The sequence below is a fragment of the Myxine glutinosa genome, chromosome 8 (genome assembly GCF_964187855.1).
Source record: "Myxine glutinosa chromosome 8, kmMyxGlut1.1, whole genome shotgun sequence".
Classification (NCBI taxonomy): Eukaryota; Metazoa; Chordata; class Myxini; order Myxiniformes; family Myxinidae; genus Myxine; species Myxine glutinosa.
In genome coordinates this window covers 88,968,694-88,984,689 of record NC_136268.1, presented here as the reverse complement: position 1 = coordinate 88,984,689, position 15,996 = coordinate 88,968,694, and the positions used below count along the sequence as shown (strand labels likewise).

Sequence of the window (15,996 nt, the reverse complement as noted above, 5' to 3'; positions counted from 1 at the left end):
AACAATCACGTGACCAGATTATACACATTAACAAAATTTCGATATTTTGTCACATCATTGACTGGTGCGACAAAATTTCGATATTTTGTCACATCATTGACTGGTGCTCGTGATCCAGGTGAGCTTCAAGACCCACGGTTCTATTTTTATCTCACTTGGAACGAAGTTCAGGGGAGCTCATGCGATGGCGCGTCATCAGTCCATCAGTCCGTCTGTCAGTCCGTAAACACTTGAAACTTCTTTTCCGAAACCGCTGATGATTGCGACCAAATTTGGCACAAATTATATTTGTTGTGTTGTGACTAAAATTTGTTCACGGCATTAAAAAAATAATCGGGGTTTAAGGGGACTACCGGGGTCAAAGTGGATCCAGGTTTGACCCCCCAAAATAAGAATTTTCTTTTTCCTCTGAAACTACATACGCAATTCTGATGAAACTTCACCACAATTTTCATCACCCGTGGTGTACCAACCTTTGTTCACGACATTTAAAAAATTGGGGTCTAAGATGGTCTATGGGGGAGGGCTTGCCCCCCAAAATAGGTATTTGCTTTTTAATGAAACTTCACCACAACCTTCATCATTCGTGATGTACCAATGTTTGTTCAAGGCATCGAAACATTGCGGTCTCAGGAGGTACTCAGGTCTCCTCTCAGGAGGTGGGAGGGAGGGGTGGGGATTGCCCCCCAAAATAGGTATTTTTTGTTTGTTTGCATATTTGTTTGAAGTCTTGTGATTACGTTAGCATGATTCTACATGATGCCCTGTCTTCTAGCAAGCATTGAAATTGGTTTAAAATACCTTTAGTCAGTGCATTATACTGTTTATTCTACCAGGTGAGCGCCAGGGGTATTTGCCCCTATGTTTATAGTAGAGGGGCATTAAATGATTCCCCTTGTAACTTTGCATCTGGAAGATTAAACAATTTTAATATCCAAGAATTCCAGCACCTTGCCAGTCATATGTCTGCTGTCCCCTTTGCGTGGCATAAAGCCAAATTTAACATTCGTCGATTGGTTGTTTGTTGTCTTGTTTTGCTCAACAATCTTTTCAAACTCCTTCAACATGTCTGCTTTGACTTTATCCCTCGAAAAATTCTACAATCGAATGATCCTCTTTCTTTCCTTGTATATCGAGACTATTGTGCTCCGCTTTCAATCTACGAGTGTTCCACCTGCTGCACCTTCGTCATTAAACTAAACTAGAGTATAAACCCCAACACAATTCTTTTGCATACTCAGTCCAGGTTATTATCCTCTTTGTATTGCTCTTTAGTGGATATTGTAGCATTCGCCAAACTTCGTTGTAATGGATGCTTTTCTACAGTACATCGGCAATTTCTTCTTTTTTTCTAGTCAAACCTCCCATGTTCCTACTCTCAAGCTTGTTTCTAATATCTTCTTTAGTCGTAGCCATGGATGTCTCAATACCCTTCGTCCACCTCTCAGTGCAACTTGTGGATGCTGTTGCTCGTTCTATCTGGAAAATGGCCTAACGTTGTCCTTTGAAGTCACCAATCCAAGATTCACATTTTCTGGAATCAGACGTTTTATGGCCGGATAGCCTTCCTGATACCAACCACAGTCACAAGTTTTGTACCTAGGAGGGTCTTTAGCCGAGGCTACTGCTTGGGTTTTGAACCATTTCAGTGTGTGCTGTAAACTTGATGCCACGCAGATGTTCCATGAGTAGTCCAAAGAGATGGCTTATGGATTGTATATGGAATGGATTATAATTTCTCAATCTAATCTTATACTGTATCTGATAGAATCGAGATGGTCCCATTCGCTGTGTGAGGGCAAGCAATAATGGTTGCTTCACAAGTCTGTAGTACCATTTCCGGTTTTGCCCCATTCAAGAATTCCTCCACATATTAAACTGTTTAAGGCCACAAACACGAATCGAGCCAATAGCTGGATCTTGAAAAACGATTTTTGTGGTGGGGCCCTAGAATTTCCATTCTATTTGGTCTTTTGACATTGTCTGGCACTGATCGACCCAGGTCTCTTCACATGACAGTTTTCTTCAATAAATAATCTCCTCCTCTCTGGTAGCATTCCAGATATTCTGTTGCAATGGTCACACGAGTTCCCTTTTGATCATACATGAGGTCCGTCCATACCCACCTTGCACTGACATTTAATTCAAAGTGAGAATGCTTGCGTGTTTCAACACTTCCAACACATATCCGTTTCGTCTGCAATTCCATGTGTAGTAATCCTGAAATTCTCTAAAGTTAACTGTTCGTCACTATTATTTGGTTACTGGTGAGAATGCTCTAGATCAGCAATTCGTGGCCATTTTTGAAATCGCTGCAACAATGTTTAAAACACGAACATCACCAAATGTCACAAAACCCAAGGTCTTTTGATCGATTGATGTCCAACCAGCATTTTTTTTGGATACAAAGTTGAGGCTCATGGAAGAGTTGCAACACAGAATGGGTCAGGACACAACATAAGAGAAGGGGGAATGCCAACAGCAGGGCCGAGGGAAAAAAATTAATGGATATTGACAACAAGGGATGAGTGGGTATAGTTGAGGGGTAGGAATGGATGCAGGGTGTGGATAAGATGGATACAGAAACAGAATTTGGTGGTGGGCCGGCAGTTTAGAAAAGATCATGGCTTTGGATGGCGGGTGATCTAAAATAGTGGTGAACAGTTGTCTTGAAGACCTGGAGTGAAGAATGAGATTTAAGAGAATGTGGAAGTTGGTTCCACATGTGGGGGTTGGAGGGGGGGGGGGGGGGGTTGGGAGGGGGTAAGGAACAAATGAGTGGAGGTGAGCAGTGATTCGGGATTTTGGGAATTTCACCAGAAGGGGTTTTCCGGTGGACCTTGTGCACCCTGCATATACCTGGGAGGGACAAAGCACGGATAGTGCATAGGATGCAAGACCAGAAATCAGGCAGTGGAAGACAAGGAGACCACCGACCTGTAGGCGATGGTAAAGTGATAGGCCCATAGAGCCAGCTTCATCGTGAGAGATTCCAATAATCTTGAAGGCCTTGGTTTCCATGACGTTAAGCCGAGCAAGGTGTGAGGCAGGGGTGCCAGTCCAGAGGAATGAATGAATGATCGTTTTAAGGCCATTTTCCCCGCTAGAGCGGGGGTTAGCCTTGCGGGCCCCATGACAATCATGGTTCCCTGTTTGAGGCAATGTTTTTATGGCCGGATGCCCTTCCTGACGCCAACCCTTGGTCATGCCAGTCCAGAGGGGAGAGCAGTATTCCATCAAGCTGCAGATGAAGGCGTTGTAGGTGGATAATTCAGGTGTGCCAAGGAAGGACTTTACACAATGAAGGATGCCCAGTCGGTGCCTGCCTTTGGCGTTTTCCAAGCTTCCAGACATTGTCCAAGCTTCCGCATATCCAAGCATATTGAAATATCCAAGATTTTGCATTCAGGCATTCAGCTTGTGCATATTTTAAATATTTAACTCAAGTGATATGCAACAAATGGGAATGGAACTGAACACAGCAAAGTAAATGGTGACTGGCTCTTCTGTCCCCTCTTCCCTCTCACTGTGCATTACCATTTTAAAACAGTAAACCATTAAATATGGTGGTTTTGATCAATTGTGGACAGCCTCTTTGTGTACCAGTTTGGTTCTTGCGAGCCTTAATTTGAGAACCAATCGCAGTTTTTGCCTGTTGTGAATTGTCGTTTGCGTCCACATGGACGGTTATCCCACACCAGAAGCCTTTTGTTGTTTCTGGCGCACCGCAAATAATGGCGCCAAAGCGTAGAATTATGGGCAAAAGTGATTGTTGTGATGCCAAAAGGCAGAGAAATGTGATGATGTGCAAAAAACAAATCGAGTTGTTGGATAGGTTGGCTGGAGGTGAAAGTGTGGCATCTGCGGGATGGCTTTATGGGATGAACAAATCTACTGTGCTTTATATCTGTAAAAGTGAGGCAAATACCCGTGCAAGTGGTTTTCACTGTTGCGGTTTTGAATATTGCGGCACCTTTCAAGAACGCAAGCCCCGCAACATTTAAGGTTTTACTGTACTCGGTTTCAGAACATTTAAATACGCAAATTCACGACAGCCCTTCCCACAAGAAACTATTTTTCAATTACCAGATAGTTTTATTTTCAGATGCTGTCAGGAAGTACTAATTAACACAACATGGTTATCCATGTGGAAGTACCCAGAAACTTCTGGCTACTTCCAGAAACCAGAAACCCCCCCTCGTCTATACTACACACTTACCTGCGTGTACCAGCCCCATAGAAAGGCAATGCCATCATTGCCCGAGGAGACTCGACATCATCAACTACAATATTTATACTCTCCCCTGTTATAATCTACTCAACTTTTACAATTAATTTCTTCCCTTGACAAACATTACTGAGTCATATGTAATAAACAATTTATTTTATATCACATAAACATACAAGCGCTTAACATCGCACTGAACACAATACACCACCTAAGTCACTCGTAAAGGAAAATATGAAGCCCCGTCTGTTATCAATATCATAGATTGCTCGTTGATACCAAATTTCCATGTGTGTTGTTGGACAAGCAGTAGGTGAGCTGTTGTAACACCATGGGTAAACTCGTAACACCATGGTAAAAGTTGTCGCCCAAAGCGGATCCACTTGAATGCCTTACCTGGCCAAGCGTTTACCGAAAGATTTTGGCCAATTAAACGTGCTTTGTCGGCAGCCCGCTCCAAACGAATGAGATGTTGCTTTCGATGTGCTGATGATTATATTTGAATCTGAATCCCTGGTTGCAAGACAAATTTGACTTTTAACTCTCAAGTGGGTTAATGTTATCATTGCAGCCAAAAAGGTAAAGGCAACGTATCGTGCGAGGTTGCCCCAGCTGCTCTACAACACATCGGTGTTAATATTTCACAATATCTGCTCTATATGCAAGACCGAAGCGAAAGATCTCGGCTCACATCTCTGCTTCCAGCATTGATCTGCAAGCAGCGTGGACTTTTATTGAAACAAAAACGTTCCACCATGCCCAAATCTGGTCTGAGCTATTTGAGGCTTGAGCCCGTCAAGGAAAATGCTTCCAACCTCAAGGAAAATGCTCCTTGAGTATCTGGATTGAATAGGCAAGCTGCCCTTTCAATCTTTAGTGTTAAAACCCAAGTGAGAAATCCTTATGCGTGTCGGCAGATATTTTAACTCCAACCATTCCAACGTAATTCTATCAATTTGTCAAAGTTTTGTGAAATGCACTATTTCAGCATTTACTGTCTGTGTGCGTGTGCGCGCAGCTTGTAGGATTTCATGCCATAAATAGAGCTTGCTTTCTCAGAATGTCCTCCCCATTTTACTCCTACGGATAAGTTTGTTTAACCTTTCAGTTGACTTCCTTCCGTCTGTCCACCTCTTTTTCAGGTGCCGGTTTCGGAGCCCTTAATGGCCTTCGTCTGGGGCTACGGGAGACACAAGACATGCAGTGGGCCAAACCACGCAACGTCCAGTAAGGCTCTCATGTGGATTTCAGACTGGGTGGGGCTAAAAACTAACCTCTGCGAATGAGATGGTAACAATCCAGTGTTCTGGCCTGCTTTTAAAGGAAGAAGGTTATTGCTCCTCAGTCTCATTTGTTGTTGAAGTATACAAAATGATTACCTTTGAGGGCCCACATACACATCACGTATGCAAAAACGATGCTGGAAGATAATAGTGTCCTCCATTCACTCCCATCCTCTTAACTTTGCTCTCCTCTCACATCTCCCTTTCCTGTTCTCGACTTAACTCTCAAACCTTCCTACTTCTGCGTGCATCATAGCTCGAAGTCCCTTGATGCAGGATGGAAGGGTATGTGCATTTATAGATGACGATAACAAGGGATAAGGAATGGGATAACAGGGATTGCACTACTTCACAATAACCTTCCACCGCTCTCCCACATGAGCAAAATGTTACTGGGTGAAGGATTGTGAGTTGGCAGTATATTTTTATTCGGTTGCAAAGTTCGTAGCAGATTGAGATCCGATTACCTTTATTGTTTGGAGGTTGGCAAAAACTGAAGGGTCAAAGATGTCACCACACCAGAGAATCTTAAGGGACTGTATACATATTACAGATGCAAAAGCTATTTGACAGTTTCGCTCTACCCCGGACCCCTCGATTACCTTTATTTTCTCACTTCTCTCCCTTGTTTGCACTATTGTCACTTATTATTCAATGAGGTTGGGTGGGGGATGAGGGAGGGGGTAGAAATGTAGTCCAGACAATGCTGACCTTTTTTTCAGGCCATGAAGGCGACTTGCTTACTTCTTTCTCTTACAGAATCCTCAACATGGTCACAAGACAAGGAGCTGCTTGGGCGAATACACTTGGATCTTTGGGTAAGCTTTGTGGGCACCGAACTGTTATCCCAGAGGTGGTGGGTTCTAATGCAACTTGTCAGCAATTTAAAAAACCGAAGTTTCAGGAAATCGACCTCCTCTCTGTGAGGGAATAAACAAATGTCTTCAATGGATTGTTGATTTAAAACCTAGCTGGCTCACTAATCACCTCCAGGAATGGGGTAATTTGCTTTCCCAGCTTATTTTTGGCTGCTTGCGATGAGTATGCTTTCTGCTGAGATTTTTTATTTCCTTTGCCCAAAGTCAGCAGCTTTGATTTAATAACACTTCTTTGTCACGCATCTGGTTGTTGGCGGCAGGGTGGATGAGAACATGATACAGCCAACTTGTTTACACCGTTTTGTGTTACAATTCAGCAAGTTCACATCATCTTCTGGTGAAAATCCAAAAATGCAGAGTCACTGCTCACATGCACTCATCCGTTCCTCTTTTTCTCCGCCTGTGGAACCAACTTCCTCTCTTCATTCTCGTTCTTCCTTCCATATCTGCAAGACAGCTGTTCAACACCATCTCAGATCAGCCCCCCTACCCCCCCCCACCCCCCATACAAAACCATAGTCTTCCAGACCTCCATTAATGCCCACCCTTTCCAAATTTCCATTTTCCCCTTTTTCCATCTTGTCCACCCTACCCCTCATTCTTTCCCACATCCCTTGTTTGTCCATGTCCGTCTGTTATCCTTCGACCCCCCCCCCCCCCCCCTGTTGGTGCCCTCGACCTTCCGTATATTGGTCCTTTTGCTCTGTTGCGTCCTGATCCGTTCTAAGTCTTCCACGAGCCTTGACTCTATACTAAGCAAAGAAACATGCAAGGGGTATTTGATTTTCAGGATGTTCTCAAATGGATATTTGGAACTTTGCCGCTCACAAGCTTTTATACATCATTGTAATTTCAAGGATAACCAAGAAGTGTTTAGTTTTCAGAATGTGAGGTTATAAAGCAATCCAAGTTAATATTAACACCACATTGTAGGACAAACATCTATTTGACAGCACAATTCAGGATAGGAGGCCCTATAAAAAAATGAGCTCTTCAAACGTACGTGCACGTCCGTCCCTGTGTGTCTTCAACCTGTCGTTGCTTTTATGACGAGGTTGTTCCCACCTGTGCGGTTTCCAACATGATGCAAGCAATTGCGCATTTGAATGCACGTTTAATATTAGCCATTTAAATGTTGTTTTAATAATTTTAATCTTTTTCCTCTCTCCTTCAAGAAGGGTTGACGTTTGGAATGTCACTTCACCTTTTCCACGGCGGTTAGCAAACCGCTTAACATTTGGTCAACAAAATTCATTGCAGAGTGTGCATTTAAATGTTGGTGATTATGGAGGCAAAGGGCCTGATAGTCGAGAGGAGTTTTAAGGCCATGAAGGCAATTCATCAAAGTCGTTTTTATGGGAGCCGATTGTGACACAGCCAATGGACCTTTGATTCCGATTCATGTCAAGTATGGATAATTCGTACAACTCGACAATTCTTGGGAACAATTAAGACGCCTGGATTGGTTTTAAGATACGAATAGCATACATACATACATTCTGAAGCATATGCATACATGCGTATGTAGAAGTCCATATGTAGAATAGCTGTCTGTGTGGTGTGTGTGCATGCTGCCGTGCGTGCGTGTGTCGTTATCTCCATTTGCGGGTTTCAGGAGGTGGAACGGAGTCCTCCCAGGACCCAAAGTATCCACCTCCACAGTTCATGGACCAAGCTGTTCAACTTTTTCAGAGTTTTGTTCCTCGGGCTCTTTTCAGGATCGTCACTGAACCCCGGATTGCCTCCAGTTGTGGTTCATTTGTGGTAATATTCCCGGGGGATGGTTTTTAAAATCTCAGTGAGGTTCTTCTTCTATCATTCATTTTGCTCCAATTATCACTGGTGCAATTTTGATGCTCTTCGTGCGTCTGCGCGTTAATATCAAAATTGTCTTGCATCGGTTTCCTCACTCTCCCTATACACTCGTTCATCGAAAATAAAATTACTGATATTATTTCTACAAACAAATAGCAAAGCAGAGGAACAACAAATTAATAAATCATCCTTATTGCTTCGCTGATGGATTTAATCAAAAGGCAGAATGTTGTACTTCACAAACATTCTGCTCTATTCACTCAGTAATTTGCCCGATATCATCTTCCATCTGCTTGGAAGTCGGCTGACGTCACCTTCGTCGACCAACTCCTTCTTTAACGGCCACAATTATTCGCACGTTCTTGCGGGGTCGGCCAAGGGAAGCTTGGCTCAAGTCTTTCATGAACCGGCTGCCCAAGCTGGACGTTCAACTACGGTTAGGGCAGGAATTTATAATTTGTTCAGGGTGCTGGTGATAGCTTGCCTGCTCTTCACGAAGGATGTGAATTATTAACGTCCACCAGCGAGGCATGCCCGTTCAATGATTATGCACTGGAATGTGTGACCAACTGATTACGCACTGCCCTGTGAAAGCCTGGGATGACAGTTTATAGCTGAGCAGAGATTTGAACCCAGGCTGGACAGCTTGAGAAGTGTGCGTCCCTCCAGGCCATCCTTCTAGCCCTCTTTACCATCCTTGCTGCTTCTATATGGTGCTTGACAAAAAAAAAAATCACTTCTGTGTCGCTACGAAGCTCCGTGTTGGATTATTTGGTTTGAACCTCCACTTAAAAATGAGTGAAATTAAACGTTTTTTAAATTTCGAATTATTCCTCACTCAGATTTCGACAGTAATGTTGGTTAAATTTTCTTTATACAAAATGATTTGTAATACCAGATTAGGTGGGGTGGTGCTATACAATACACATTCACATCGAAAGAATTGGGGTCTTCCCCCCATCTTGAACCTCCTCCCCAACAGAAATCATACTTGAGGTACTCTTAGGCAACTTGCATAATTTGGTTTGATTTGGTTGAGTACGGTAGTTAAGTTTTGGAAGCATATATAAATAAATAAACAAATATATATGCAAGTTCACTTTTATGGTTTAGATTTACAAAGATTTAAAAGCTTTCACTGAAATAGTGGTTAGACTATTTGTTTGTGGGTTGGTAAATTCATTCATCAGCTTTTTACAATCTACTAGACTCACTTCAGACCACTGTTTGATTGACCCGGATTACAGGAACTCTTTGGACCAAGTGGTAAGTAACACATATGATCTCTGTCGGTTTTGCAAAGCCATCCGGTAATTGAGAATCATCCATGTTCCATCTTTGGGATGTGGTCTCACTGAACTGTAAAGTAGATTCTTTGATCTTTTTGCCATCAACACAGCAGCTTTGCCGATACATAGTGCTATCAATGGCCAGCTTGCTGCTCTGGTCGAGATCCTTGGGAGTTGACGTTTAATGCAATACTTGATGTATATATTAAATTTACCTGTGTCAATTAGTAACTTTTTCCCTGGTGGATCAAATGCATCTTGTTGAAAAATTATCCTTTTGCTTCAGACCTATTTTGTGTGTAAATGAAAATCACTGCTCAGAAAGTTGGCAGTGGGTAAGAAAGGCAACATACTGATGGTGGTACCAGTACAAGAGATGGACAAAAAATACATTAGTGGAATGGACAAACGAACAAAGGAAACGAAGACATGCAATTAAAGGGATGCGTTGGCAGTGAGCGGTAGAAAAGTTCATAGGCAGAGATGGAAGATGACCTGGGGTCATGGTGTACCATGACAAGTTGAAGCTCTGGAGGGAAGTGGTGGGATTGAACCAACTCTGGAAGGAAGCTCAAGTGGGACAAATCGTACTAAAATACATAATTTGGGGTCTGTCTGTGATTATTTTTTTGACCGCACTACATTCCGTCATTACTTTTCCAATCTCAACCAAATTTAACAGGATGATTAAGGGTTACACAATGAAGGTTGTAGCACATTCATTTGCTCCCCATCCCCAAGTGGGTTTTCCCCACCATTGCCGTCAATGGGGTTGCGTGTTGAGGTGTATGTCTATGTTAAATTAGCTTTATCATGGTGTCTTTCCAAGGCCGCTTCTAATAACAAGACTAACGATAATAGCATAATATTAATGTTATTACAAAACAATATTATTACCATTAATATCCCACCTCCCCCAGTGGGTTTTCCTCCTTGAACAAACGTCGAGTCAACGTTTATAAATAGCTTATGGCGTTTTTGTGGGAGCAACAGCTCAACGACCATTACCAGAAGTAAAAATATAATAAATCACAAACACACATGATTAGCTTTTTTAAGTCGCTAATGCTGTTTAACACGAAATAAATAAATTTGGAGGAATCCCGACATCCGTGAGGTGAGTTTTACTTGCAGAACTGAGCGAAGATCTACTTCTATACACCCAGCAATGGTTGTATACACCCAGCAATACACCCATCAACATCTCTATACACCCAGCAATGGTTGGGTTAATAACATGAGCCTTCTCCCCGCTAACTTGGCGTTTTTTGTAGCAAACTTTTGAAACTTGCTCCTGCTGTTTAATATGGAACTGAAAGGGAGGAAGCCTGGGATGGGGGGGGGGGGGGGGGTGCAGGGGAGCAATGCCCCCACCTTAATTTTTTCAGTAGTTTACGATTAAGATAAAAACATCTTGTATTTAAACGTAACAATAATGAAAGTAAGCTGTATTTGTGATTTCATGCACACTGTAACTACACTAACTAACTACACTACGACACTCTCAGTTTTTGTTAATTTTTCAATTATTTAGTTTTCCATTTTAAAAAGCTTGTTTTTCATTGAAGCAAAATTTCAAGCAAGTGCTACCAAATGGTTAATATTCCGAGTTGGCAATACCAGGAGCCACCAGTGATCTGTGATCACAGCCCTCGAGTTGGAAGAGTGTGCATTTGCCTGGGATTGACTGGGGAGGATTGGAAGGGATGAACGGACAGGGGGAGCAAGACCAGGACATAATAAAAATTGAAAGAGGTCCCTAAAGCTCTCTATAAATGCAATGTTTTATATATATATATATATATAAATTAATGGGTCGTTAAAATATAGCACCAGATTGAACTGAATGTATTATTGCCTCCCCTAGCTTTAATGTACAGTGTGTTTGGAGTTGGATTGGAGTACGTGCGTGGAGCTGAGGATGAGCTCAACACACTTGCAGGCGGGACATGCACAGGAATGTTGTACAAATCCACAGGTACAAAGCCATGCTATTCGAGCGGTTCTTACCCCAAAAATGTCTGTGGTTTCTTTATTGTGAAAACTCGCGTGATCGTTACTCTGTCGAATGTGCTTGCAATGCACAATTATGCAGTCTGTCTTTACACATCTTACTCTGGCGCAACAGCCTCGCATGCTTCCCCTTCCCTCATCCGTCGAGACATTTATTCCCAACAGGAATGTGTCCAATTCTGCTTTTGCACTCCGTTTTCCAGGTGGACTAAGAGGCTTGGCCCGTGGAGGATTAGCTGGCTTGACGCTTTCCAGCCTTTACGCCGTTTATAACGGCTGGGATCGAATAAAAGTCCACCTGCAGAGGCAAAGAGTCTGACCGAGTTTGTACAGCAACATGCGCCAGCCGGTGCAACAGCCACAACACGAGATATTGATATTGTCATTAGTCTCAACAGATAACTCGAGATGAAATCTGCTTTTGCCGTTTTATTTTATTTTCCAAACCTTGTCACAATTTGACTTAAGATGTCAAAGCTAGGGGAGGGGGGGGGGGGGTTTCCTGCCTTTGTTGTTTAATTTCTCCCCCCCCCCCCCCCTCCCCTCCACTTTTTGTTTAAATTAAAATTTCTACGTAGAGTTTTTGTCGTGACTTTTCTGCCTATGTTCATGAAGTTGAATGATCGTGCAAGCAAAACTTTTTGAACAATTTAACGTGGACATGCAGGACATGAATTTAAAGTACATTACTCAAACTGGGTAAACATTACTCAAAACATTACATTACATTACTCAAACAACTTGATTCAAATTACTCAACTCAAAATTACTCAAACAGTAAAACTGGGTAATGAACGTAGAGCAGCAACGAAGGCTAGAAAGGGTGGAAATGTGAATGGTTCGGTGGATGTGCAGAGTATCGTTGAGAGAGAGGAAGACATGATGAATTGCGAAAGATGATGGGAATAGAGCCTGTGATGGATGCTGTGAAGAGAAACAGGTTGAGATGGTTTGGTCATGTGTTGAGGGAGGATGAAAGTGACTGGTTGAGAAGAGTGATGGAAATGAATGTAGAAGGAAGTAGAGGATGGGGAAGACCGAGAAAGACTTGGCTAAAGATGGTGGAAGAAGAAATGCGGGCAAGGGGGTTAACAAGGAGAGATGCAGAAAATAGGGCAAAATGGAGAACATTGTCATGGGGCCCGCAAGGCTAACCCCCGCTCTAGCAGGGAAAATGGCCTTAAAATGCATGTTGTTGTTGCTGTTGTACTCAAACCAGCAAGGCTGAGGTTGAATCTTCCTCTTCAAAATCGTTTCCTTCCTTTGAGGTTATAATAAATGCCTGTCTGATAAAATGCAACATTCAGACATGTACTTATTAGTCCCCTACCGGTGTACACCGGAGGGGACTATAGGTTTGCACGCCGTCCCTCCGTCCGTCAGTCCGTCACGCAAAGAACAGTTTTCCGGACTTTTTTTCTAAACGCTTATTTCAATCTTGGCACATGGTTTCCTCATGATAAGTTACAGATCAAGTTCGAACTTCACGACGTTTCGATCATTTTTTACAGTTATGGCACTTTGAACTTTGGGAATTCTGATTATTCTGATGATCCTTAACTCAGTGCCATTTTAAGTTTTAATTTCCTTTAAAAACCAATTTTTCTGCAATAATTGGACCGATTGAGATCAAATTTTCACCGTAGGAGGGACTCGGTCTGTAGAATATTTTAATGGTAATTATGACGTCACGTGGTTCGGCCGCCATATTGTTTTTCATGAAAACACGAAAACCCCCTTTTCTCTAACGGCTGAACAGATCGAGGCCAAACTTTGCAGGCAGAATCGCATACCCATAACGAACAAAAAAGTCAGCGAGCATGACGTCATGCGTCACATGGTTTCAGAGTTATGACGTTTTTAAGCATGAACCTTTAAAACCGAGCTCCTCCCTCATTTTTGATCCAATCGAGGGGAAACTTCACAAATCTGTTCATGTCAGTCTACTAAAATGTCATTTTGGAATTTGCGATAGGGCACGTGGTTTGGCAGATTTTTCAAGCAGATTCAATCTGCAGATTTGGCAGATTTTGGCAGATATCGTTAATTAAACGAAAAAAAAAAAATTTTTTAAATGGATATCTTGAATCACCAGTACCTCAGACCGCGACTTGGTAATAATTTATATAATTCACACAGTGCAATACGGGCAGACCGCTGCACGGAGCGACCTTGCGGGCTTATCAACGAGGCGAGGCGTGACATGTGTTACATATTTATGTGAATGTATGTGAATTACTATTCAGGGCTTTGCTTATCAATGTGTAGTCGATTAAAGGTTGTTGTGATTAAAGGGTCAGGAGCCCTTCTGAGAAAAAGGAGACCGGAAACGGAAGAAGAAAAGACACGAGGTCCGGGAGACGCGACGATTCTTCTTCTTCCTCGCCAAGCTCGGACGCGAGCGGTATCGATTGAGCAACGTAAGAGAATCGGCGTTTAAAAGCCCGTCTGGCGAGAGGAGTTACCGGGACGTGTAACTACCCTTTGACACGTCATGTCACTGTGGGTTCGTGCACGGAACCAAGCAGCTGGCACAGTTCGCCTCACCGTCTACAAGGCCGCTTACGGGTCGCACCTTGGGCCGCGCGCGCTGCGCAAGCCGCGTGTTGCTTTGCCTGCTTTGCTGTACCCGCTTTGCTTGGCCAGGAGGTGTGCGCTGCAGCCGTTGTTCCTGGTACGGGACGTGCCCGGGGAAAGCACGTCAGGAAGGGTCCGTTCAACCGCCCACGTGCGGAGATCGAACTACAGGAGTACGGAGACATTGAGAGAGACATTGACCATGGAGGGAGTCGGGAGTGGGGCTCACGTGAGGATTGTATAAGATGGCCATCTTAGAGTTAATGTAGATGAGTTTACATCTTTGAACTATTGATTGCCGATTGTTGATGGTTGATTGCTCGGGGAATATATCATTGATTATTCCGGATCCTTGGTGTGGGGTTTTTTCTTGGTTGGAATTAATATTGATTGCGTTACGAAAGCGCAGAAATAATAGATCTTTCTGGCGGAGTTCCTCTCACGGTCCGGGGGTCACCGAGACCAGGTAGTCACCGGGAGGACCACGTAACACATGTCTCAGCATACCTCAGATCAAGTTTGAAAACCAGCATCAGCCGTACATAAATTTGCATATTCGATCATTTTTGACAAAGTTATGGCACTTTGTTTATTCTAGAGTTCTCCTCAAGCCGCAACGCGAGCCCTCATCTCTCGCGACTGTCAAAAGCACGACACAGCGTGCTCTTTCAGGAGGGGCGGAGCCAAGCCTCGCAGCATATATTGTCGCGATCCCGGCTGTGAAATGGTTCCCAGCACGGAATACGGACGTTAATGTCCGGGCTTCAAGTAGTCCACGGAGTGGACAGAGAGAACTCAATAAACACAATTGTGTTTTAATCGGCCTTCTAGGGGTAAGGCACGATGCTTTATTGGCTCGATCACAAAAACCATAAATGGTAACAGAATGGAATAAACTGCACAAAGCCTGCAGGAACTGTCGGCAACAGACGCTCCAAACAGGACGCAGGTAAGATCACTCGCGGCTCCAATCGACGATCTCCGGGACTCGGAGGGTAACAGGATGGAATTCACCGCACAAGGCCGGCAGGAACGGTCGGCCAGCAGCTCCAACACGAAGCAGGCAATCACTCGCGGTTCCAATCTACGAGATCCGGGAATCACTCGTTCTCTTCCGGAGTTACTCACTCGTAAAATACCGAACTGTAATCGACCAGCCCAACTCGGCTGTCGTGAGGATTCAAGGAAAGCCCTTTTGAGATTTCCCACTCGGAGCCTTCGAGCCGCGTCCGTTGCATAAGATGGCGACCGCGCTCTCTGACCCTCCACCAATCACGTGCCGAAACGCCTCCCGATCGCGTGAGGCTCCAAGGAGGCCACGTCACGCGGTGGGCGGGGCACCAAATCTGGGTGAGAACAGGTGGTTTCACCGGTGGTTTCTCACAGTCCTCCCCCCCTAAGTAAAAACCCCGTCGAATAGACGGCGTTTTTAAAACCAGTATTTGTAGTAGGTGCAAATCACATGGCAAGATGATGGCGGTAATCGCTAACAGGCAATTAACGCAATTAACAATTATTAACACTTATTAACAACAATAACGCAACAACGCAACAATACAACGCAACGCAATAGCGCAACAATAACGCAATTATTAACGCACAGGCAATTAACAGGCATTAACAGGTTAACAATGAACCAGTTTGGGTTTTTTTTTTTTTCACACACAAATTTTAACACCATACACCACATTAATATCTACCCTACAAGAGTTACACTTCACACAAAGCACAATAGAGAGGCAAGGGGGCCAAACTCAAGTTGGGGGAAGCGTTGACAGGAAGGAAACGGGCCGAGACCTAGAGCGGCGGGTACTCCTCCGGTGTCGAGAACAACAGTCATATGCGTAATGACCCCTTTCACCGCACTGGTAACATCGATCGTTCGGGTCGAAAGGCCTGCGGACCAAAGGGCG

General features: G+C 43.7%; 1 protein-coding gene across 1 annotated transcript in view; it reads left to right on the top strand.

Moving 5' to 3' along the window:
- The window catches only part of TIMM23 (translocase of inner mitochondrial membrane 23), a 34,947-nt gene extending 20,515 nt beyond the window's left edge, over positions 1–14,432 (top strand). The window contains exons 4-7 of the mRNA XM_068103714.2: positions 5,371–5,455; positions 6,271–6,329; positions 11,361–11,471; positions 11,710–14,432. Of these exons, the coding sequence (XP_067959815.1) occupies positions 5,371–5,455; positions 6,271–6,329; positions 11,361–11,471; positions 11,710–11,825 (371 nt within the window). The 3' untranslated portion in view covers positions 11,826–14,432. The remainder of the gene's footprint in view (positions 1–5,370; positions 5,456–6,270; positions 6,330–11,360; positions 11,472–11,709) is intronic.
- The last annotated feature ends 1,564 nt before the right edge of the window (positions 14,433–15,996 follow it).